Below are 23,157 nucleotides of genomic sequence, written 5' to 3' on the forward strand. Positions count from 1 at the left end.
GGAGGGAGTTTAATGTAAGGAAATGGCAGAGGCGTTCATATACTAGCTTTTCGAGAAGCTTTTCGATAAGAGGGAGTAGGGAAATAGAGCAGTAGTTGGATGAAGAGGTTGGATTGAGAAAAGATTTTTTGAGGATAGGTGTGACCAGTGCATGTTTCAGAGATGAGGAATCTGAGGGATAGGTTGCTGAGGGATAGGTTGAAAATTGTGTGTGAGTTTAGGGGTAAGGGTAGAAGAGAGGGGGGGATTAGCTGTGAGGGGATATGGGTCAAGGGGACAGGTAGTGAGGTGAGAGCACAGAATAAGTTCAGAAACGTCTTTCTCAGTAACAGGGGAGAAAGAGCTAAATTTATGGCTATGTGGGTTGTGGTTGATTGCGAGCGTATGAGGGGGTGATAGAATGGAAGTGTGTTGGGAGCTGATTTCATTCTGATGGAGTAAATTTTGTTATTGAAGTGGCTGGCAAAATCTTGAGCTGACAGAGAAGTTGTATTAGGAGGTGGGGGTGGGCGGAGAAGAGTATTGAAAGTGGAGAACAGATGTTTTGGGTTTGAAGAAAGAGTAGAGATAAGAGAAGTAATGTTGCTTATAGAGATTAAGGGCAGAATAGTAGGAGTTCAAGATGAACTTGTAGTGAAGAAGATTTTCTCCAATGCCGCTCAGCAGTACGGGAACATCTGCATAGGTACCGTGCCAGAGGAGCATGCCAGGGTTGAGGAGCTGTAGCTAGAGCACGGAAGAGCAACAAACTGATAATGCTTTTCTAGAAAAGAGAACCTCAGGAACTTGTAATGTTCTGGGTGAATTGGGATGTGAAGGTAAGAATCCTATAACAGAACTCAGATTAGTCCTTATATTTTCCATTTTGAAAGTTGGAATTATTAAATTTGTTTTTGAGTTTTCAGATCCAGAATTGGTCTGAAAGAATTTTCTTTCTTTGGTACAATGAAGAGATTTAAATAAAATCCCATCCTTTATTCCTGTAAAAGAACTGAGTTTTCATAGGATGTCTTGGAATATGGGTGAGATTCTGAATCAAATGCAATATACCTAAGAAATAATGTTTTGAATCCAGGGATTTTGGACAGATTGTAACCAAGCTTTCTGAAAAAAAGGTTTAATCTGCCCCTATCAGTAATGCTGGGTTGGGGGCTGTACTTTGAAGAGGTCTTAGAGGCTGGATTAGGTCTTTTATTCTGCTTTGATTTATTCCAATTTGAAGAGGGTCTCTAGACTGAGCCAAAAGGTTTAGGGGAGGAGTCAGTTTTCTGTTCTGATGAAAGGAACAAGAACGATTGGGATCTTTAAATTTCCCTTGTAGACTTTTTTTCATCCTGGGGAAGGAAAACTCCCTTACCTCTAATAATAGTAGAAATAATAGAATCCAGGTGAGACCTAAACAATTTTGTTCCTTAGAAAGGAAGAGATAGTAATCTAGTTTTAGATACCATATCCACATTCCATGACTGAAGCCATGAAGCTTTTCTGGTAAGGATAACTGAAGACATATTTTTGATGTTCATTTTCATGATATCAAATACTGCATCACAAATAAAATTATTTGCTTATTGAAGTAAATTCAAGAGATTAAAGCATTCAGAATCAGAGGACAACTGCTGAGCTAGACTGGATAGCAAGAAAGAAGAAGCAGCAGCCACATCAGCAATATATAAAGCTGGTCTAAGAATATAGCCAGTATGTAAATATGCCCCTCTTAGATATGATTCAAGTTTCCAATCTAAAGGGTCTTTAAAAGTACTGTCTTCTAGAGGAATAGTAGTGCATTTAGCCAGAGTGGAAATGGCCCCATCAAATTTGGGAACCGTTTACCATAACTCTAAGTTAGCAGCAGGTAAAGGATATAGTTTTTTTAAACCTTAAAGAAGGGTTAAAAGAGATCCCTGGTTTAGACCATTCTTTAGCAATGATATCAGAGATAGCATCAGGTATAGGGAAAATCTCAAGGAGATTGACAACAGTTTTATATACTGAATTCAAATGATTACAGGGTTTATCATTAGACCTTTTAGGTGACTAAGACTTCCTTCAAAAGAGAACAAAAATGTTAAATTTTAAATAAAAAGGAGAAATTATCAGGTTCTACGTCTGATGAGGGAGCCTCACTGTTAGAGGAATCCTCATCAATCAAAGATACTTATAGTACTAGTAAATGGTACAATTTGAACAGACCTTTTATGCTTATTTGAAGGCAGCAGTGCAGCTAGGACATTCGTAATGTCAGTAGCAATAAACTATTTAATTGCTGGAGGTATGTCATCTGCATCAATTTGTAAGGAGGAAACAGTAGGTGCATTAGTACACATAGAAACATCAATAGATTGATCGCTATGCGATAAGAAATCTAAGTATAAGCCACATAAATGAGCTGAAGAAGCTACTTCAGTTGTTTTAATAAGCACACTTAGCTTTGGTGGAAAGGTGTTCAACAGACTCAGTTGCTATGGTAAATTTAGAGACAGATTGGTACTGCTCCATTATTTAATTTGTTTTTAAATTTATATAAAAAATTAAGATGCAATAATTACTATTATTACCCCCTTAAGGCAAGCTTTTTGAGGAAAGGAAAAAATATGCCCTCTTTATATAGCATTGCAAGGACTTTAAAGCACTAAGCAAATTAAGATTAGGAAAGCAGCTTATGTCAAGTTGCGCAATTTGAAATGATTCATTTATAGGGAAAAAGCAAGCTAAAAGGCACATATTTGATGCATCATGACGTGCGGGATAAAGATAGCACGCAAACCCGACCCATAATTATGCGCCAGGCTAAACGCGCCTGCGTGTGCATGTGAAGAAAAATGTGCGCTTGCTTAACAGTCGCTTAATATGCGCTGTTTTGAGAGTGTGCATGAGAAATATTTGGCACAAAAAAATAACAAGCAAGGGGAATAGTAAAATCTGTCACTGGGTCATACATACACATAGATATACATAGATAAAATTCTATCAATTCTTCCCTCATACAAGTTCTAAACTTTTGGGCTATATCTTGTTTAGAAATGTGTGTGTGTGGGGGGGGGGGTGGCGGCACAGGTGGTGTAGAAAGCTCTGACTCTAGATTATGAGAGTTGTGCTCAGTAGAGGGAAACATTTACAATCCCCTTCACATTAGACATCTTTGAAATTTTTGCAGGTTTAAAAGGTTTCTTTGAAGCCATTTGTAATGCGAGTCAATATGATACAAGAGTACAATCCAGCAAATACTTGGATATTACTTTAGTCGAGTGGCACAGAGGGCAAAAAGTAAAAGTTGAATTGGAAAACTGCTTTTTACAAGCAGTAAAATGTTTTTACATTAATGAAGATGACTTCTAACCTTTCTCAGTAATGGAGATTTCCCAAGCTCCTTTGTTCTCTTGTGAGCTACTAAAGGTGCATTATGTGGTTCCTCCGGAAGCCAGGTAACCTGATCAAGCCACTCAATACTGCCAAACACAAATCATTGGGCCTACTAAGCACACACATGCTTGGATGAATATGAGGCAGGAAATCAATGAGTTTCTTCAAGTTCATTACTTGGTGAAGAGTTAAGAGAAAGGGAAACTGTTAACAGCTCTGTATGAATGACAGAAGCAAAAGATCATAGTTGCTGTTAACAATAATCTAACATTTTGGCATCTTGTGATTTAAAAAAAAAAAAAATCTTGTGTTTTCCATAATAAAGCGGAAACACCATGAATATCTCCCATATGCTGTTGTAATTAGAAACCCTATTCTATGAATAAGAAAAATTGTAGTCTAGCTAAGAAAATTGAATCTCTGGCAAATAAAGCAGGTAAGATTAAGTTGTAAGAATAGGATATGCCAATTTACATGGCCCTTATCTCTTATGGCCTGATTATCAAAGATGCTCTTGCTTGGAGAGAAATTGGTAGTACATATTTCATAAGGCCTGAACTCACTGAATGCTAAACAAAAAAAAGATTTAATTGTCCAGCACTGCTAAATCTATTTATTTCTGTATATATAGGAGAGACAAGAGCAGTGCAATATAGCACTGCATGCTATGAGAGTTGTGTTACACTTACACATTGTGCTTTGTATTTAAAATTACTTAACACTTCAGATTGGGTCCTTTTAATATTATTACATTTAAGCTTTGCACCTTCTATTTTATATTTTAATACATTTAGATTTGGATCCAGCAGTGATTTTATGAATTCTGATTATGTTTTGAAAGTTTCTGTCGCTTTAACAAATTAGGATCATACTTTGTATATTTATTTGCATCATTTACAAATAACATTGCACTTTTTTTTCTATGGCAAAATAAAACAATGCATCATAAAGTGGGATGGGCAGGGGAGTTCCCTAGGCTAAACAGGGGAATTCTCATAGTATGTCTAAAGCTCTCTCACAACACTTGTGAAATGCTGTAAGCATTTTAAACAAGCTGGTTTCACTGATTTATCTTATCAGCTGTATGCAGGTAAAGTTTGCTCAAAAGTCACACTACACTTATTTAACTTTCAGAAAAGTAATATATACTAAACTATATGCAAAAGCAAGTTAACTTGAAGTGAAAACATTTCAGTTTAATTTGTAATTGATGCAAACTAAGCCTTTATATCAACCCCTGGCGTTCTCCAGTTACCTTCTCTCTCCCCTGTGAAATTCTGTATCCTATAGAGCTTCATTACGTTCTATGGAAGGTATTTCTCATCTCTCTGGGACTTCCATGTTCCACCCTTTTTCTTATAGAATTCAGTGAAGTCTGCACTATATTTTTTCTCCAAATTAGAGAATCTTTGCTTATCGGGTCCATATAAAGTAATGAAGCTCTCTGGGAAAAAGACGTTTTTCAGCTTTTTTTAATACAAGAAATACAAAGCGCAATGTAATTTGTTAAGATACACATAAATATACAAAGTATATCCTAATTTGTTAAAGTTACACAGAAACTGTGAACGCATAATCATAATTGGTAAAATCACAATCCTAAATACACAGCTGAATACAAAATAAAATACAAAAAAAGAAAGTGCAAAGTTTAAATGTAATAAAATAATCTGAAGTGTAAAGTAATATAACATACAAAGTACAACGAGTAAATCCAGCAGAACTGTCATGTCATGTAGTGCTATACTGCACTAGGCTTTTATCCCTTTCACATACAAAAATGCCCCTTGGAGAAATATAGCAAAAGCTTCCTTTAAAAAATTTCACTAGGCATCTCGCAGTGCTGGAGGATCATTTTAGATAATTTCACATGAGTGGAGAGATAAATACCCCTTTTATCTATGGGGAAGGACTGCTCCTAAGAGATGTCGCTGATAAGTCAAAAGCCAGAGAAAGATCACTTTTCAACCCTTGCAAGTGTCTATGGTACATTATAATAAATAAAGTGGTACTTTTAAGTCCCAGTGAATGCTGCTACACACACATATATATACTGACCACATTCGATTACAGGGCAACCCTCATATTAGGAAATGTTAGTTTACTCTAAATCCAGACTATGATTGGATGGAGTATGTATGACTGAAGTTACCAACATTTATGTATATTAAGATTGAGTTTTCCTAACAAGTTAGTCTCTTGCTTAGTATAAAAAAGCAGGAATAATTTACCTTTCATTTTTATGTCCTCTTGCTACATGTGTTCTATGTTTGGAAGCTTGAACAAGATCTTTTAATGTCTGAAAGAAAAACATAAAATCTATCACCACCTTATCAATAATCATTCATATTTTACATTTTTGTTTTGTGTGTATATATATATATATATATATATATATATATATATATACACACACACACAACACTCTTCATGATAATTAAATACAAAATTATAAATGGTAGTTAAAAGAAAAGAAATAATGTTTTATGATTTCTTTAGGAAAACTGAACTTAGCAGTATTTTCAAAGTTCGGTAGACAAAAAGATTATTTTTCAATTGTTGAGGATTAAATAATATGGTAACATGGAAGATTTAAAACATAAAAAAACAGATGAGGACTATTTGTGAGAGACTGTTTTTTGGTTCAAGAAAAAATAGACTTCAAGAGAGATTTTGAGTAGTCAGACCTCTGAGCAGAGGAGCCATCCTTCTGAGACTTGGTGCAAAAACACCCTGCAGATCTGTTAGATGTTTTTCATGGGGCAGAAAAAGTAAATTTATGCTTACCTGATAAATTAATTTCTTCTATGGTCCACGGATTTATCCTTTACTTGTGGGATATTATCCTCCTGCTAACAGGAAGTGGCAAAGAGCACCACAGCAGAGCTGTCTATATAGCTCCTCCCTTAGCTCCACCCCCCAGTCATTCGCCCGAAGGTACAGGAAGAAAAAGGAGAAACTACAAAGTGCAGAGGTGACTGGTTTAAATCAAAAAAATATCATCTGTCTTAAAATGACAGGGCGGGCCGTGGACTCGTCTTACCATAGAAGAAATTATTTTAGCAGGTAAGCATAAATTTACTTTTCTTCTATAAGGTAAGATGAGTCCACGGATTCATCCTTTACTTGTGGGATACAATACCAAAGCTACAGGACACGGATGAACAGGAGGGACAAGAGAGATGGTTAAACAGAAGGCACCACTGCTTGAAGAACTTTTCTCCCAAAAATAGCCTCCGAAGAAGCAAAAGTATCAAATTTGTAAAATTTGGAAAAGGTATGAAGCGAAGACCAAGTCGCAGCCTTACAAATCTGTTCAACAGAAGCATCATTTTTAAAAGCCCATGTGGAAGCCACCGCTCTAGTAGGGTGAGCTGTAATTCTTTCAGGAGGCTGCTGTCCAGCAGTCTCGTATGCCAAACGGATGATGCTTTTCAGCCAAAAGGCAAGAAGATGTAGCTTTTTGACCTCTACGTTTTCCAGAATAGACAACAAAGAAGATGTTTGACGGAAATCTTTGGTCGCTTGCAAGTAAAAATTCAAAGCACGAACCACGTCCAAGTTGTGCAACAGAAGCTCTTCCTTAGAGGAAGGATTAGGACACAGAGAAGGAACAACAATTTCCTGATTGATATTCCTATTAGTAACAACCTTAGGAAGGAATCCAGGTTTGGTACGCAAAACCACCTTATCAGCATGGAAAACAAGATAAGGCAAGTCGCATTGCAATGCAGATAGTTCAGAAACTCTTCGAGCCGAAGAGATAGCAACTAAAAACAAAACTTTCCAAGATAGAAGCTTAATATCTATGGAATGCATAGGTTCAAACGGAACCCCTTGAAGAACTTTAAGAACTAAATTCAAACTCCATGGCGGAGCAACAGGTTTAAACACAGGCTTGATTCTAACTAAAGCCTGACAGAACGAATGAATGTCTGGAACATCTGCCAGAGCAGATATCTGTCCCTTTAAGGAACTAGCTGATAGCCCCTTCTCCAATCCTTCTTGGAGAAAGGACAAAATCCTAGGAATCCTGATCTTACTCCATGAGTAGCCTTTGGATTCGCACCAATAAAGATATTTAAGCCATATCTTATGATAAATTTTCCTAGTGACAGGCTTACAAGCCTGAATCAAGGTATCTATGACCGACTCCAAGAAACCCCGCTTGGATAAGATCAAGTGTTCAATCTCCAAGCAGTCAGTCGCAGAGAAACTAGATTTGGATGCTGGAATTGACCTTGAATCAGAAGGTCCTGTCTCAGTAGCAGAGTCCATGGTGGAAGAGATGACATGTCTACCAGGTCTGCATACCAAGTCCTGCGTGGCCACACAGGTGCTATCAAAATCACCAAAGCTCTCTCCTGTTTGATTCTGGCAATCAAACGAGGAAGGAGAGGAAATGGTGGAAACACATAAGCCAGGTTGAATGACCAGGATAGTGCTAGAGCATCTATCAGTACTGCCTGAGGATCCCTTGACCTGGACCCGTAACGAGGAAGTTTGGCGTTCTGACGAGACGCCATTAGATCCAATTCTGGTGTGCCCCATTGCTGAATCAATTGTACAAACACCTCCGGGTGGAGTTCCCACTCCCCCGGATGAAAAGTCTGACGACTTAGAAAATCCGCTTCCCAGTTCTCCACTCCTGGGATATAGATTGCTGATAGATGGCAAGAGTGAGACTCTGCCCATCGAATTATTTTGGTAACCTCTATCATCGGTAGAGAACTCTTTGTTCCCCCCTGATGATTGATATATGCTACAGTCGTGATATTGTCCGACTGGAATCTTATGAATCTGGCTGACGCCAGCTGAGGCCATGCCAGAAGCGCGTTGAATATCGCTCTCAGTTCTAGAATATTTATCGGGAGGAGAACCTCCTCCTAAGTCCACAAACCCTGTGCTTTCAGGGAATTCCAGACTGCACCCCAGCCCAATAGGCTGGCGTCCGTCATCACTATGACCCACACTGGCCTGCGGAAACACATTCACTTGGACAGATGATCCTGTGACAACCACCAAAGAAGAGAGTATCTGGTCTCTTGGTCCAGATTTATCTGAGGAGATAAATCTGCATAATCCCCATTCCACTGTTTGAGCATGCATAGTTGCAGTGGTCTGAGATGCAAGTGAGCAAACGGAATTATGTCCATTGCCGCTACTATTAAGCCGATTACCTCCATACACTGAGCCACTGACGGCCGAGGAATGGAATGAAGAGCTCGGCAGGTGGGTAAAATCTTTGATTTCCTTTCCTCCGTCAGAAAAATTTTCATATCCACCGAATCTATCAGAGTTCCCAGGAATGGAACTCTTGTGAGAGGGATAAGCGAACTCTTTTTTACGTTCACCTTTCACCCGTGAGATCTTAGAAAAGCCAACACAATGTCCGTGTGAGACTTGGCTAGTTGATAAGTCGACGCCTGGATTAAGATATCGTCCAGATAGGGAGCCACAGCTATGCCCCGCGGCCTTAGAACCGCCAGAAGGGACCCTAGCACCTTTGTGAAAATTCTGGGAGCTGTGGCCAACCCGAAGGGAAGAGCCACAAACTGGAAATGCTTGTCCAGAAAGGCGAACCTGAGGAACTGGTGATGATCTTTGTGGATAGGGATGTGTAGCATCTAGACCAAATCCAAAAAGAGATTACTCTTGAAGGGGAGAGAAAGCAGTCTGTGTTCAGTAACCATATCAGCAGACCAACACTTAAAGGGACATGAAACCCACATTTTTTCTTTCATGATTTAGAAAGAGAATGCAATTTTAAACATCTTTCTAATTTACTTCTATTATCTAATTTGTTTTATTCTCTTGATATTATTTGCTGAAAAGCATATCTAGATATGCTCAGTAGCTGCCGATTGGTTGCTGCACATAGAAGCCTCGTGTGATTGGCTCATCCATGTGCATTGCTTTTTCTTCAACTAAAGATATCTAAAAAATGAAGCAAAATAAATAATAGAAGTAAATTGTAATGTTGTTTAAATTCTCTATCTGAATCATGAAAGAAAGATTTTTGGTTTAATGGCCCTTTTAACCACAAAGCTCGCCTAGCTAAAACAGCTGAAGCAGAATTCTTAGCATTGATGTGAATAATTTCCACTCCTGTTTCACAAGTAAAGGAATTTGCTGTTCTCAGGAGATTACTATGATCCTGAATCTCATCAAAAGTGGTTTCCTCAGAAACAAGTTCTGAGAGATTGTCACACCACACAAAAGTGGCTGCAGCGACATAGACTTCACTGACTGCAGGCATAAACCTAAATCCTGCAAGCTGAAAGGACAGGCTTTGAAAACCTTCAAGTTTTTTTATCTAAAGGATCCATAAAAGAGGAACTATGCTCCAAAGAATTAGTAGTACTGCTGGCCAAAGTGGAAAAAGCTACATCTACCTTAGGAACAGTCTCCCAAATCTTTGCTTTAACTGAAGGGAGAGGAAGCATATACTTGAATTTGGAGGATGGAAAAAAATAAATACCTGGCTTCTGCAATTAGAAAATATTTCAGAAACTGAATCGGGCACAGGAAGAGAGGAAGGTTGCTTGGTAGAATGAGCAGTAATCTGTTGCAGTGGAGGCTGACCTGTCTCCAAATAAGCCTTCTTAATCAAAAGTTTCAAACAAGAAGCTAAAGAAATGGCAGAAGCCTTCTGTCCTTTCCTAGAGCCAGAAAAATGAATGAACAAACTAAATGTGTGTCTAAAGGCCTTAGTAGCATTAATGTAATACTTTAATGCCCATAACAACATCCAAATTATGCAAAGAAGTTTTTGAAGAGGATTTGTGTTTAGGACACAAAGAAGGAACAATTTATCTACTGATGTTATCAGAAGAATTAACCTTTGTTGAAATCAAAAGTAGTTCTTGAGACTGTCTTATCCTAATGAAAAATCAGATCGGGAGGTTCACAAGAAAGAGCAGATAATTCAGAAACTCTTCTAGCAGATGAAATAAAAGAAACCACACTTTCCAAGAAAGTATCTTAATTTTATTCTTATGCATAGGTTCAAAAGGAGGAGCTTGCAAAACTCTTATTTCCAAGATAAGATTCCAAGGAGGAGAAATTGGATTAATTACAAGTTTGATACAAACCAAAGCCTGGACAAAACCATGGATATGAGGAAGATTAGCAAATTTCCTATGAAACAAAATCGAAAGAGCAGAAATCTGACCTCTTAGGGAATTGTTCAGATAAACCCTTATCCAAGCAATCCTGTAAAAACTGTAGAATCCGATGAATTCTAAAAGAATGCCAAGAAAAACCACAGTGTCTACTCCAAAAAAAATATATAGTCTTTTCAGGCTTTATGTTGCATTGTCCTTGTCACAGGCTTCCAAGCCTGAAAAAAGGATTGAATCACAGAATCAGAGAAACCTCTATGTCTTAGAACTAAACATTCAATTTCCATACCATTTAGTTCAGATACGTGAAAACCAGATTGAAAAGCGAATTTAGGAATAGGAGGCCTAGCCCCAGAGAAAGAGGAAAAAGTAGGTAACTGAACCTCTGTACTAGATTTGGAAACCAAATACTGTAAAGTCACAGCATAACTACCAAAACCACTAATGTTCTTCTCAGGCTCAGCTTGAAAATCATTCTGAGTAGATGTTCCAGATACATAGGATGAAACAACAAGAGAAGTATAAGAACAACTACTAATACTATGTAAGGGACCCTGATCCTTACTGAGTAGGAGACAAAACTGAGGAAAACAAATAATCTCCCAGATGATCATCCCTAGAATCCACACAATAACTGTTCTTTAGCTAAGAGGGGATTAAAACATCACAAGGAAACAGAGTTCACCCTAAGATGGATGACCATATTTACTGCTCTGACTTTGTGTTATGGCAAGAGGAAAATAAACTTTCTTTTCAACAGAGGCTAAACCTTAAGAGTTGCACAGAAACTCAGAATTAACATTGGAAACCTCGCCTCCAGAGTAAATCAGACCCATTGTACTCTTAGAAACCTCCATACAATTGACAGGATCTTTAGAAACAAAGTCTTGATTCCCAGTTTCAGAGGAGATTGGAACAGAAACTTTTTGTCTCTTTTTGAACTTTTTTAAAAAACAGAATTTATGCTTACCTGATAAATTACTTTCTCTTATGGTGTATCCAGTTCACGGATTCATCCTTACTTGTGGGATATTCTCATTCCCTAAAGGAAGTGGCAAAGAGAGCACACAGCAGAGCTGTCCACATAGCTCCCCCTCAGGCTCCGCCCCCCCAGTCATTCGACCGACGGTTAGGAGAAAAAGGAGAAACCATAGGGTGCAGTGGTGACTGTAGTTTTACAAAGATAAATTTGAACCTTACTTAATTGCCAGGCCGGGCCGTGGACTGGATACACCGTAAGAGAAAGTAATTTATCAGGTAAGCATAAATTCTGTTTTCTCTTACTTGGTGTATCCAGTCCACGGATTCATCCTTACTTGTGGGATACCAATACCAAAGCTTTAGGACACGGATGATGGGAGGGAAACAAGTCAGGTAACCTAAACGGAAGGCACCACTGCTTGCAAAACCTTTCTCCCAAAAATAGCCTCCGAAGAAGCAAAAGTATTGAATTTGTAAAATTTGGCAAAAGTATGCAGTGAAAACTAAGTCGCTGCCTTACAAATCTGTTCAACAGAAGCCTCATTCTTGAAGGCCCATGTGGAAGCCACAGCTTGGGTGGAATGAGCTGTAATTCGTTCAGGAGGCTGCTGTCCAGCAGTCTCATAAGCCAATCGGATGATGCTTTTCAGCCAGAAGGAAAGAGAGGTAGCAGTCGCTTTCTGACCTCTCCTCTTACCAGAATAGACAACAAACAAGGATGATGTTTGTCTGAAATCTTTTGTTGCTTTTAAATAGAATTTTAAAGCCCGAACCACATCAAGATTGTGTAATAGTCGTTCATTCTTAGAAACTGGATTAGGACACAGAGAAGGAACAATGATTTCCTGGTTAATATTCTTATTAGAAACAACTTTCGGAAGAAAACCGGGCTTGGTACGCAAAACAACCTTATCTGCATGGAACACCAGATAGGGTGAATCACACTGCAAAGCAGACAATTCTGAAACTCTCTGAGCAGAAGAGATAGCTACCAAAAACAAAACCTTCCAAGATAATAACTTAATATCTATGGAATGTAAAGGTTCAAACGGAACCCCTTGAAGAACTGAAAGAACTAAATTAAGACTCCATGGAGGAGCCACAGGTTTATAGACAGGCTTGATTCTAACTAAAGCCTGTGCAAACGCCTGAACGTCTGGTACTGCTGCCAGCCGCTTGTGTAACAGGATAGACAGAGCAGATATCTGTCCCTTTAAGGAACTAGCCGAAAATCCTTTCTCCAATCCTTCTTGGAGAAAAGACAAAATCCTGGGAATCCTAACTTTACTCCACGAGTAACCCTTGGATTCACACCATCAAAGATATTTCCGCCATATCTTATGGTAAATTTTCCTGGTGACAGGCTTTCTGGCCTGGATCAAAGTATCAATAACTGATTCAAAGAACCCACGCTTAGCTAGAATTAAGCGTTCCATCTCCAAGCAGTCAGTTGCAGAGAAACTAGATTTGGATGCTTGAAAGGACCCTGTATTAGAAGATCCTGCCTCAATGGCAGCTTCCATGGTGGAACAGATGACATGTCCACTAGGTCTGCATACCAAGTCCTGCGTGGCCACGCAGGCGCTATCAAAATTACCGAAGCCTTCTCCTGTTTGATTCTGGCTACCAGTCGAGGGAGAAGGGGAAACGGTGGAAAGACATAAGCTAGACTGAAGGACCAAGGCGCTACTAGAGCATCTATCAATGCCGCCTTGAGGTCCCTGGACCTGGATCCGTAAAGAGGAAGTTTGGTGTTCTGACGGGACGCCATCAGATCCAATTCCGGAATGCCCCATAGCTGGGTCAGCTGAACAAAAACCTCCGGGTGGAGTTCCCACTCCCCCGGGTGAAAAGTCTGACGACTCAGAAAATCCGCCTCCCAGTTGTCTACTCCTGGGATGTGAATTGCTGAAAGATGGCAGGAGTGATCCTCCGCCCATTTGATGATCTTGGTTACTTCCTTCATTGCTAGGGAACTCTTTGTTCCTCCCTGATGATTGATGTACGCTACAGTCGTGATGTTGTCCGACTGAAATCTGATGAATTTGGCCTCCGCTAGTTGAGGCCATGCCTGGATCGTGTTGAATATCGCTCTCAGTTCTAAAATGTTTATCGGGAGAAGAGATTCTTCTCGAGACCATAGGTCCTGAGCTTTCAGGGAGTCCCAGACCGCACCCCAGCCTAACAGACTGGCATTGGTCGTGACAATGATCCACTCCGGTCTGCGGAAGCACATTCCCTGAGACAGGTGATCCTGAGACAACCACCAGAGAAGAGAATCCCTGGTTTTCTGGTCCAGTTGTATTTGAGGAGACAAATCTGCATAATCCCCATTCCACTGTTTGAGCATGCACAGTTGCAGTGGTCTGAGATGAATACGGGCAAAAGGGAGCACGTCCATTGCCGCGACCATTAATCCGATTACCTCCATGCACTGAGCTACAGAAGGCAGAGGAATGGAATGAAGAACTCGGCAAGTAGTTAAAAGCTTCAACTTCCTGACCTCCGTCAGAAATATCTTCATTTCTACCGAGTCTATTAATGTTCCCAGGAAGGGAACCCTTGTGAGCGGGGACAGAGAACTTTTTCGACGTTCACCTTCCACCCGTGAGACCTTAGAAAGGCCAGCACAATGTCCGTATGAGCCTTGACTCTGTGAAAAGACGACGCCTGTATCAAGATGTCGTCTAGGTAAGGCGCTACTGCAATGCCCTGCGGTCTTAGTACCGCTAGGAGGGACCCTAGCACCTTTGTAAAAATTCTTGGAGCAGTGGCCAACCCGAAAGGAAGGTCCACGAACTGGTAATGCTTGTCCAGAAAAGCGAACCTTAGGAACTGATGGTGATCTTTGTGGATGGGAATATGTAGATACGCATCCTTTAGATCCACGGTAGTCATATATTGACCTTCCTGGATCATCGGCAAAATTGTCCGAATGGTTTCCATTTTGAATGATGGAACCCTGAGGAATTTGTTTAGAATTTTTAAATCCAGGATTGGCCTGAAAGTTCCTTCTTTTTTGGAACTACAAACAAGTTTGAGTAAAAACCCAGTCCTTGTTCTGTAATTGGAACTGGGTGAATCACTCCCATCTTTAGTAGATCTTCTACACAGCATAAGAACGCCTGTTTCTTTGTCTGGTCTGAAGACAAGCGAGAAATGTGGAACCTTCCCCTTGGAGGAGAGTCATTGAATTCTAGAAGATACCCCATGGCAACAATTTCTAATGCCCAAGGATCTGGAACATCTCTTGCCCAAGCCTGAGCAAAGAGAGAAAGTCTGCCCTCTACTAGATCCGGTCCCGGATCGGGGGCTACCCCTTCATGCTGTCTTGGAAGCAGTCGCAGGCTTCTTGGCCTGTTTACCCTTATTCCAGCCCTGCAATGGTTTCCAGGTTGCTTTGGGCTGTGAAGCGTTACCCTCTTGCTTTGTGGCAGCAGAGGTTGAAGCAGGTCTGCTCCTGAAGTTGCGAAAGGAGCGAAAATTAGTCTTGTTTTTGGCCTTAAACGATCTATCCTGCGGAAGGGCATGGCCCTTTCCCCCAGTGATATCCACGATAATTTCCTTCAACTCGGGACCGAAAAGGGTCTTTCCCTTGAAAGGAATGTTTAGTAACTTTGTTTTGGACGACACGTCAGCCGACCATGATTTGAGCCAAAGCGCTCTTCGCGCCATAATGGCAAAACCAGAATTTTTCGCCGCTAACTTAGCTAACTGGAAAGCGGCATCTGTGATAAAAGAATTAGCCAGCTTTAGAGCATGAATTCTATCCATGACTTCGTCATATGAAGTCTCCCTCTGAAGCGACTCCTCTAGCGCCTCAAACCAAAAAGCCGCTGCAGTAGTTACAGGAATAATGCAAGCAATTGGTTGAAGAAGGAAACCTTGCTGAACAAACATTTTCTTCAGTAAACCTTCCAATTTTTTATCCATAGGATCTTTGAAAGCACAACTGTCTTCTATTGGAATGGTTGTGCGCTTGGCTAGTGTTGAAACAGCTCCCTCTACCTTAGGGACCGTCTGCCACGCGTCCTGCCTGGGGTCATTTATGGGGAACATTTTCTTAAAGATAGGGGGGGAACAAAAGGTACACCTGGTCTCTCCCACTCCCTAGTCACAATATCCGCCACCCTCTTAGGGATCGGAAACGCATCAGTGTATACAGGGACTTCTAAAAACCTGTCCATTTTACACAATTTTCCTGGGACCACCATGGGGTCACAATCATCCAGCGTAGCTAAAACCTCCTTAAGCAGTACGTGGAGGTGTTCCAGCTTAAATTTAAACACTAAGGAATCTGATTCTGCCCGCTGAGAAACATTCCCTGTGTCAGAGATTTCTCCCTCGGACAGCCCATCCCTCACTGCTACTTCAGAGTGTTGTGAGGGTACCACAGATAAATCATCCAAAGCTTCTGATTGCTCATCCTCTGTTCTTAAAACTGAGCTATCACGCTTTTTAGGAAAAACTGGCAGTTTGGATAGAAATGCCGCAAGGGAATTATCCAAGACTGCTGCCAATTGTTGTAATATAATAGGGCCCAATGCGCTAGAGGTACTAGGCAGCGCTTGCGCGGGCGTAACTGGTGTCGACACCTTCTGAGAGGAAGGAGGACTATCCTCGTTACCTTCCGTCAAAGAATCATCTTGGGCCACATTTTTAAGTGTCACTGCATGGTCTTTAGAATGTTTAGATACCTTAGCACACTTTAAACACAAATGTAAAGGGGGTACCGCCATGGCTATTAAACACATAGAACAGGGTCTATCAGTAGGCTCAGACATGTTAAACAGACTTAGACAGCACTCAAATACAGTAAAATACAATTTTTGAAAAAACGGTACTGTGCCTTTAAATAATAAAAAGCGCACACTTTTTTACTGCAACTCAAAAAAACATCCAATCTTTATGAAATTTTCACCATATGATCCTAATGCTCTGAAATGATTGCACAGTAATTTTCAAGAAAATTAACCCCTTATTGCCCAAACCGGAGCAAATTAAAGCAGGTCACCGGTTTAACAAACTACAGCACCATGCCACAGTCTCTGCTGTGGCCCTACCTTCCTTGGGGATAAGTTTTAGACGAAAATAAGCCTCCCTGGAGTCCTCCAGCAATCTCTGGACTCTACACGTGAAGCTGCATGAAGCTGTCTTGCAAATGAACTGCGCAACTGAGGCGCGAAAATTAGGCCCCCTCCCTCATCACTCCGGAGTTGTGGGGCCTTCCCAAGCCTAAATAGGTGTCTACAAATATGCCAGGCGGAATAAAACCCCAAAAAAGTGTTTCCAAATGTAATAAACACTTGTACAAATATCAGATTATGGAATAAAATAATTGATTTCCCCATAACAGTGTCCACCAGCGTTTTAAGCCCTTTTAGCTAAGCCATCCTTCTATACTAAGTCTCAGAATATGGCTTACCTTCCCCACATGGGGATTCCTGTCAGTCTTCTAGCATTACCAGGTCTTGACTAGAAAAAAAGTGACTGAGCATACCTTATAGCAGTTAAGACTGCTAACTGTTCCCCCCAACTGAAGTTCTCCGGTACTCAACAGTCCTGTGTGGGAACAGCAATAGATTTTAGTTACAACATGCTAAAATCATTTTCCTCTCAGCATAAATCTTCATCACTTTCTGCCACAGAGTAAATAGTACAAACCGGCACTATTTTAAAATAACAAACTCTTGATTGAAGAAATAAAAACTACAAATCTAACACCACATTCACTTTACCCTCCCGTGGAGATGCTACTTGTTAGAGCGGCAAAGAGAATGACTGGGGGGCGGAGCCTGAGGGGGAGCTATGTGGACAGCTCTGCTGTGTGCTCTCTTTGCCACTTCCTGTAGGGAATGAGAATATCCCACAAGTAAGGATGAATCCGTGGACTGGATACACCAAGTAAGAGAAAAGTTAGAACATAGAACAGAAGAACCTTCTCTCAGAGAGTCTCTAGTATGAATTCTATCTGATGTCCCTAAAGAAACCTGAGCAGTAACAGAGAATTAGGACAGACTGAAATTAAGCCTCTTAAAAGGGACAACCTGCCCCCTACCAGAAACACTGGATTGGGGGCTGCACATTCATGCACTTGTAGTAGCAGGAGTATTCTTAGCCTGCTTAGACTTATTCCAGTTAGCAATGAGTCTTCAAAGTGAACAAGAAGGAAACTTCACTCATTTGTTCCTTATTCTGACAAAAGGAACAGAAATGATTAAAATCCTGAGATTTACCCTCAGATTTTTATCCTGAGGTAGAAATGCCCCTTTTACCCATGGTAACAGTAAAAATAATAGAATCTAATTCTGAACAAAACAATGTTTTACCCTGAAAGGAAAGAGATAATAATCTAGATTAAGACACCATATCAGCAGACCAGGATTTGACAATAATTTTCATAAACAGCAACACAATTAAAAGAATTCGCATTTTAAAGTAAACTTAAAAAAAAACTGTCACAAACAGGATCCTCAAAACACAACTCAGACAGACTGGATAACCAATAAGTAGAAGCAGCAGCCACATCAGCTATTGAAATGGCTGGCATTAGTAAGTAACCTTGTAAAAAAAGACCTTCTGTGAAAAGACTAACTTCCTGTCTAGAGAATCTTTAAAAGAAGTACTTTATTCCAAAGGAATAGTAGTACGCTTAGCCAAAGTGGAAAAAGTCCCTTCAACCTAAGTCAATAATAGAAGTTGGCAAAGGATATAAGTTCTTAAATCTTGCAGAGGCAAAGAAAAGACTGAGGTATGTGTGAGGTGGGAAGGGTTTTAGAGCTCTTGGGGTTTGAGAATCTTTGAATCTTTCAAGGGGTAGTGGAAGGTAATTCCCATGAGTAATGGATTGTGGACTCCCAACACCAGTATGAAAGAAATGATCAATCCTCTTAACAGGTTGCTTGACTGTAGCAGGATTATCCTCTACCTCTAAAGCAATTAAAACCTCCCGCAATAATGAATGAATATGCTCAAGAATTAAATTAAAGAACACCTCCTTAGCCACAGCAGCAGAGTCCTGAGACACAAACTATACCCAGAAAAAGAATCTCACTATCATAAATAGGTAACTTAGAGTGGTCACACCTAAAGGAAGTGCCTGAGGAGCCAAAGGCCAAATAAGGACCACCATCAAATCCTTGCAAGCATCCGCGCATCAGCTGGAGCTAAACAAGGTAAAAGGGACAGTCTACATCAGAATTTTTATTATTTTAAAAGATCAAAAATTCCTTTATTACCCATTCTATAATTTTGCATAACCAACACAGTTATATTAATATACTTTTTACCTCTGTGAATACCTTGCCTCTACAAACTGCCCCCTTATTTGAGTTCTTTTGACAAACTTGCATTTTTGCCAAATCAGTGCTGGCTCCTAGGTAACTTCACGTGTGTGAGCTCAATGTTATCTATATGACGCACATGAACTAATGCCCTCTTGTGTTGAAAAACTGTCAAAATGCATTTAGATAAGAGGCGGCCTTCAAGGTCTGAGAAATTAGCATATGAGCCTACCTAGGTTTATCTTTCAACTAAGAATACCATAACTAACAAAGCAAAATTGGTGATAAAAGTAAATTGGAAAGTTGTTTAAAATGACATGTCCTTCGAGATACATCCCATTTCTGGGGAATCAGCAATTTCAAGCAGGTCTAAACTCAACACTTTTTTTAAAATGGAAGCATGAGGGTCTCTCCAATGTGTGTCAGATATTAGATATGGAAAGGCGTTGCGTTAAAACATTTGATTCTCTTAGGCATGATTTTAACCGTCCACATAGAAATTTCTTTGCATATCTTCAAGTGAGACACTATGCCCAAAAGTTGATAATCGATTACGGCTGGAACTGGTCACTGGGAAATATTGAAAATTGGCTTGTATTAGTTAAGAATGAATGCATGTCAATTTCCCCCTGCTATAATGCCCTAGTCTCAGATCGGGGCACAATAGATTTGGACAAGCTTTGCATTAAATGGGCCGCATTATTAATGCAAGAATTAGACCCTAAATTGCCACACCTCTCAATTCAAGAAGCTACGCAAGCAACTCTCTCCTCTACGTGGAGGGAGTCTCACCTGAAGTTACTACACATGTCTTATTTACCCCCAGAAAAGGGGTTTAAATGTGGAAAATCTCATTTTATCATATGCCCTAAATGCGCTTTTCCCTCTGCAAACCTTCTGCACATGCTATGGACCTGTCCAACAATCAGAAATTTTTGGCTTAAAGTTCAATTTTGGCATCGTAAAATACTGAATAACCCTTCTTTGATCCTGTCTACAGTGAACATGGTCTTTCTCTGTTCTCATTCAGAGAATAAGCAACTTAACACTAAAATTATTAATTCGACTATACTGGCCACTAGATACCTTATCTTGAAAAAATGGAAATTGCGAACAGTCCCTAGCGTATTATAAATCAAAAATTGTCTAAAGAAACAATGCCTTCTTGAACAAATTGACACTAACATAGACAATAATCAGGATATTACCAGATTTTTCCTTAAATGGTCAATGTTTATAAAATCACTTCAGCTGAATGAAATTGAATTTTTAATATACCCCTTCCGTAACTCGGATCTAGTTCTGCTTGGGATATGGTAAATCAATCCCGTTCCCTGTCCCCCCTTCCCCCCTGTTTTTTTTTTGTTTGTTTTGCCTTGCTCTGTTTTGTTTTTTCATTGTATTCTCCTTTCCTTTACTCTTTGTTTCAGTTAAAAAAGTAAAAAAAAAAAAAAAAAACCTCCAACAATGTGTTAAGGCTTAACGGAAATGTATTTCTTTTTTCGTTGTTACATATCGTTATGAAGTAACTTCTCAGTTGTACCCTAAACAAGGTTTAAAATTAATTTGTATATATTGTAATACATTGTTGGTTGTAAATAAATAAAGAATTGGAAAAAAAAAATGACATGTCCTATCTGAATCATGAAAGATTATTTTGGACTAGACTGTCCCTTTAAAACCTCACTAATAGCAGAGTGAATATAATACTTACATTTTGAAGAAATTTCAGATGAACTCTCCTAAGAGGATCTTTGATAAGTTAGAAAACATTGTACACTATGAAGCGGACTCAAATTGGTTTGAAAACCCCTTTCAATGAAGAATCTGGAGCGCCTCTATTCTTCACCTTCCTCCTGTGGAGGCAAAGATAAGAGAGAATACCAGAGAGGTGGGAGTGATTAAATGCTGAGAATCTTTGCCTCCTCCTAGTGTCCAGGAGTTGAATCCCAAGAGTAATGTTTCATGGATTCTCACCACCTTATGAAAGAAATTGGTCTCAGATCACTTAGAGAACCCATTTCAATGACACTTAGATCAGCACTTCAGAATTCATCTCACTCTATCTTCAAGGCAAAATAAATGATTCAAGGTAAGTGAGAGGAAAATAATGCTCTAGAATGTTGGGATGGTTTTGCCTGCTCCTAGTAAACTGGAGGATAATTCCCACATGTGATATCTCAGAGCCCCCAACCAACTGATGAAAAATGTTTCTTTATCTGAAAAACTCTAATATAGCACACTAGCACAGTATTAAAGGCATCGTCTAGTCAAAATTAAACTTTCATGATTGAGATAGGGCATGCAATTTTAAACAACTTTCCAATTTCTTTCATCATCAAATTTGCTTTGTTCTCTTGGTATTCCTTTTTGAAAGCTAATGCTAGGTAGGCTCATATGCTAATTTCTAAGCCCTTGAAGGCAGCCTCTTATCTCATTGTATTTTGACAGTTGTTCACAGCTAAACAGCACTAGTTCATGTGTGTCATATAGATAACATTATGCTCACCCCCGTGGAGTTATTTATGAGTCAGCACTGATTGGCTAAAATGCAAGTCTGTCAAAAGAACTGAAATAAGGGGGCAGTTGGCAGAGGCTTAGAGGTAAAAAGTGTATTAATATAACCGTGTTGGTTATGCAAAATTGAGGAATAGGTAATATTATTATTGGTTATTTGTAGAGCGCCAACAGATTCCGCAGTGCTAATAAAGGGATTGTCTATCTTTTTAAACAATACAAATTCAGGAGTAGTATGTCCCTTTAAAGAACATAACTAGAATAACAAAGGTTAAACATATTGGGCGCTAACTTTAGTGTCACTTTTTTCAAAAAGGTAGATTTATTAGAAAAAGTTTTAAACAATTTTCGAACCAATATCATTTTTGGAATCATATAACATTTCCTGTTGCTTCTATTTCCAGTAAGTCATTCTTCTGCACACCAGGTCATGGTAACAAGAAAAATTCCACAATCTCAAAAATACAGCTTCCAAAATAATTTACCTTTCCCAGTTTTGTAAATGATAGCAAAGCTTGGAGAAGAGGCCAATTCACAGTATGATCAACATCATTGGCTGATTACTTGGCACAAAAACCCTATGAGTTGTATTAAAGTTCACCATATGCAACTTTAAACAACTTCAAAGTGAAAAGGGAAGTAAATAATACAAACTCTGATCAACTGGGGGTTGTAAGGACTTACATAAGTTCTAGACCACTAATATATTTTGTGAAAAACGTAAACTATAGGGGGAAGCAATAGATAGTATAAAACTAGAGTGCCCATGGGGTTTTCAGTGTACTGAGCATCATGCCTGATTTACGATAAATCTCATTCTATTGCTTTGCTAGAAACAAACATAATAATGAAAATAAAAATATCTAGCAACTTTATAAATGATTTTATTGTATCACAAAACCAAAAGGCATCATTTGAGACATGCAACTCATGCCTTACAACTTTATCTCTCTTTCATAAGCATTTGATTTTCAAAAGCATTTCCCTCTCTCGCTAATAGCCTTTAAAATGTACCTTTTTTGAAGGCATTTCTACTTTGAATAGGAAATTCTATTGTAACATGAATGCTATACAATGATGCACTGTAGTCTTCTATGTATCCAATATTTTCTCTTAGTCAAAAATAATAAGACCAGAAGTGTATTTTCTTTGCAGTTTGATTTATGGAAAACTAAACAATTTTAAAAGCGATTTTATACACTGCCATTAAGCTGCAGTGTAAATTCAAACTTATAAAGTACACATGTATGTTTGGCAATTTATTTATTTTTTTGTTTGTATTGTATTTTAAGAAAAATATAAATGAAAATGTTTCTTTATAATAATTTAGACCTGGTATTTTATTTTGTTAGAATCAAGGGAAGCTATCCTTCCGTTGCAGTCACTCTGACTCCTATGAAGATATGTGTAACATTTTGTTTTGACAGCATGAGAAAACCAGATGTATTTAAAGACATACTGTATTAGCAGACACAATGACTCAAAAAAAATCCCACACTGGCCACCAGTCCTTTTTATGTAATAGGGCAATGAGTTAAAAATAGATCATTTGGGAAACAGCATTACCTTAGGAAGCCATCTCTTAAACCAGTCCTCAAATAGTTATACATTTATTTACTATATTGAAGCCACTTATTAACCCTTTCGAGTCTGGGCTAAAGTGCCTACATCGGAACAACTGTTCCGATGAAGACAAATTGAAACCACGCAATCGTACACACGATCTCGAGATTTCAATTATTGGATCGCGTCGGGGGGGGCGTCCCTACAACCCTAGGAGCGCCCCCAAGACCGTGATCAAGTCCTGAATGCACAGAAGGCTTCAGGACAGCCGTTAGTTATGACGTTCTATTCCGTCATAACGGCTTTAAAGCCCAGTCTAATTATGACGG

General features: G+C 39.3%; 1 protein-coding gene across 1 annotated transcript in view; it reads right to left on the minus strand.

The window, feature by feature from the left end:
* DPY19L1 (dpy-19 like C-mannosyltransferase 1) overlaps window positions 1–23,157 on the minus strand; it is a 550,250-nt gene that overhangs the window by 86,642 nt on the left and 440,451 nt on the right. Inside the window, exon 17 of the mRNA XM_053715774.1 lies at window positions 5,592–5,659. Coding sequence (XP_053571749.1) covers window positions 5,592–5,659 — 68 coding nt within the window. The remainder of the gene's footprint in view (window positions 1–5,591; window positions 5,660–23,157) is intronic.

Source organism: Bombina bombina, chromosome 5 (genome assembly GCF_027579735.1).
Source record: "Bombina bombina isolate aBomBom1 chromosome 5, aBomBom1.pri, whole genome shotgun sequence".
Lineage (NCBI taxonomy): Eukaryota > Metazoa > Chordata > Amphibia > Anura > Bombinatoridae > Bombina > Bombina bombina.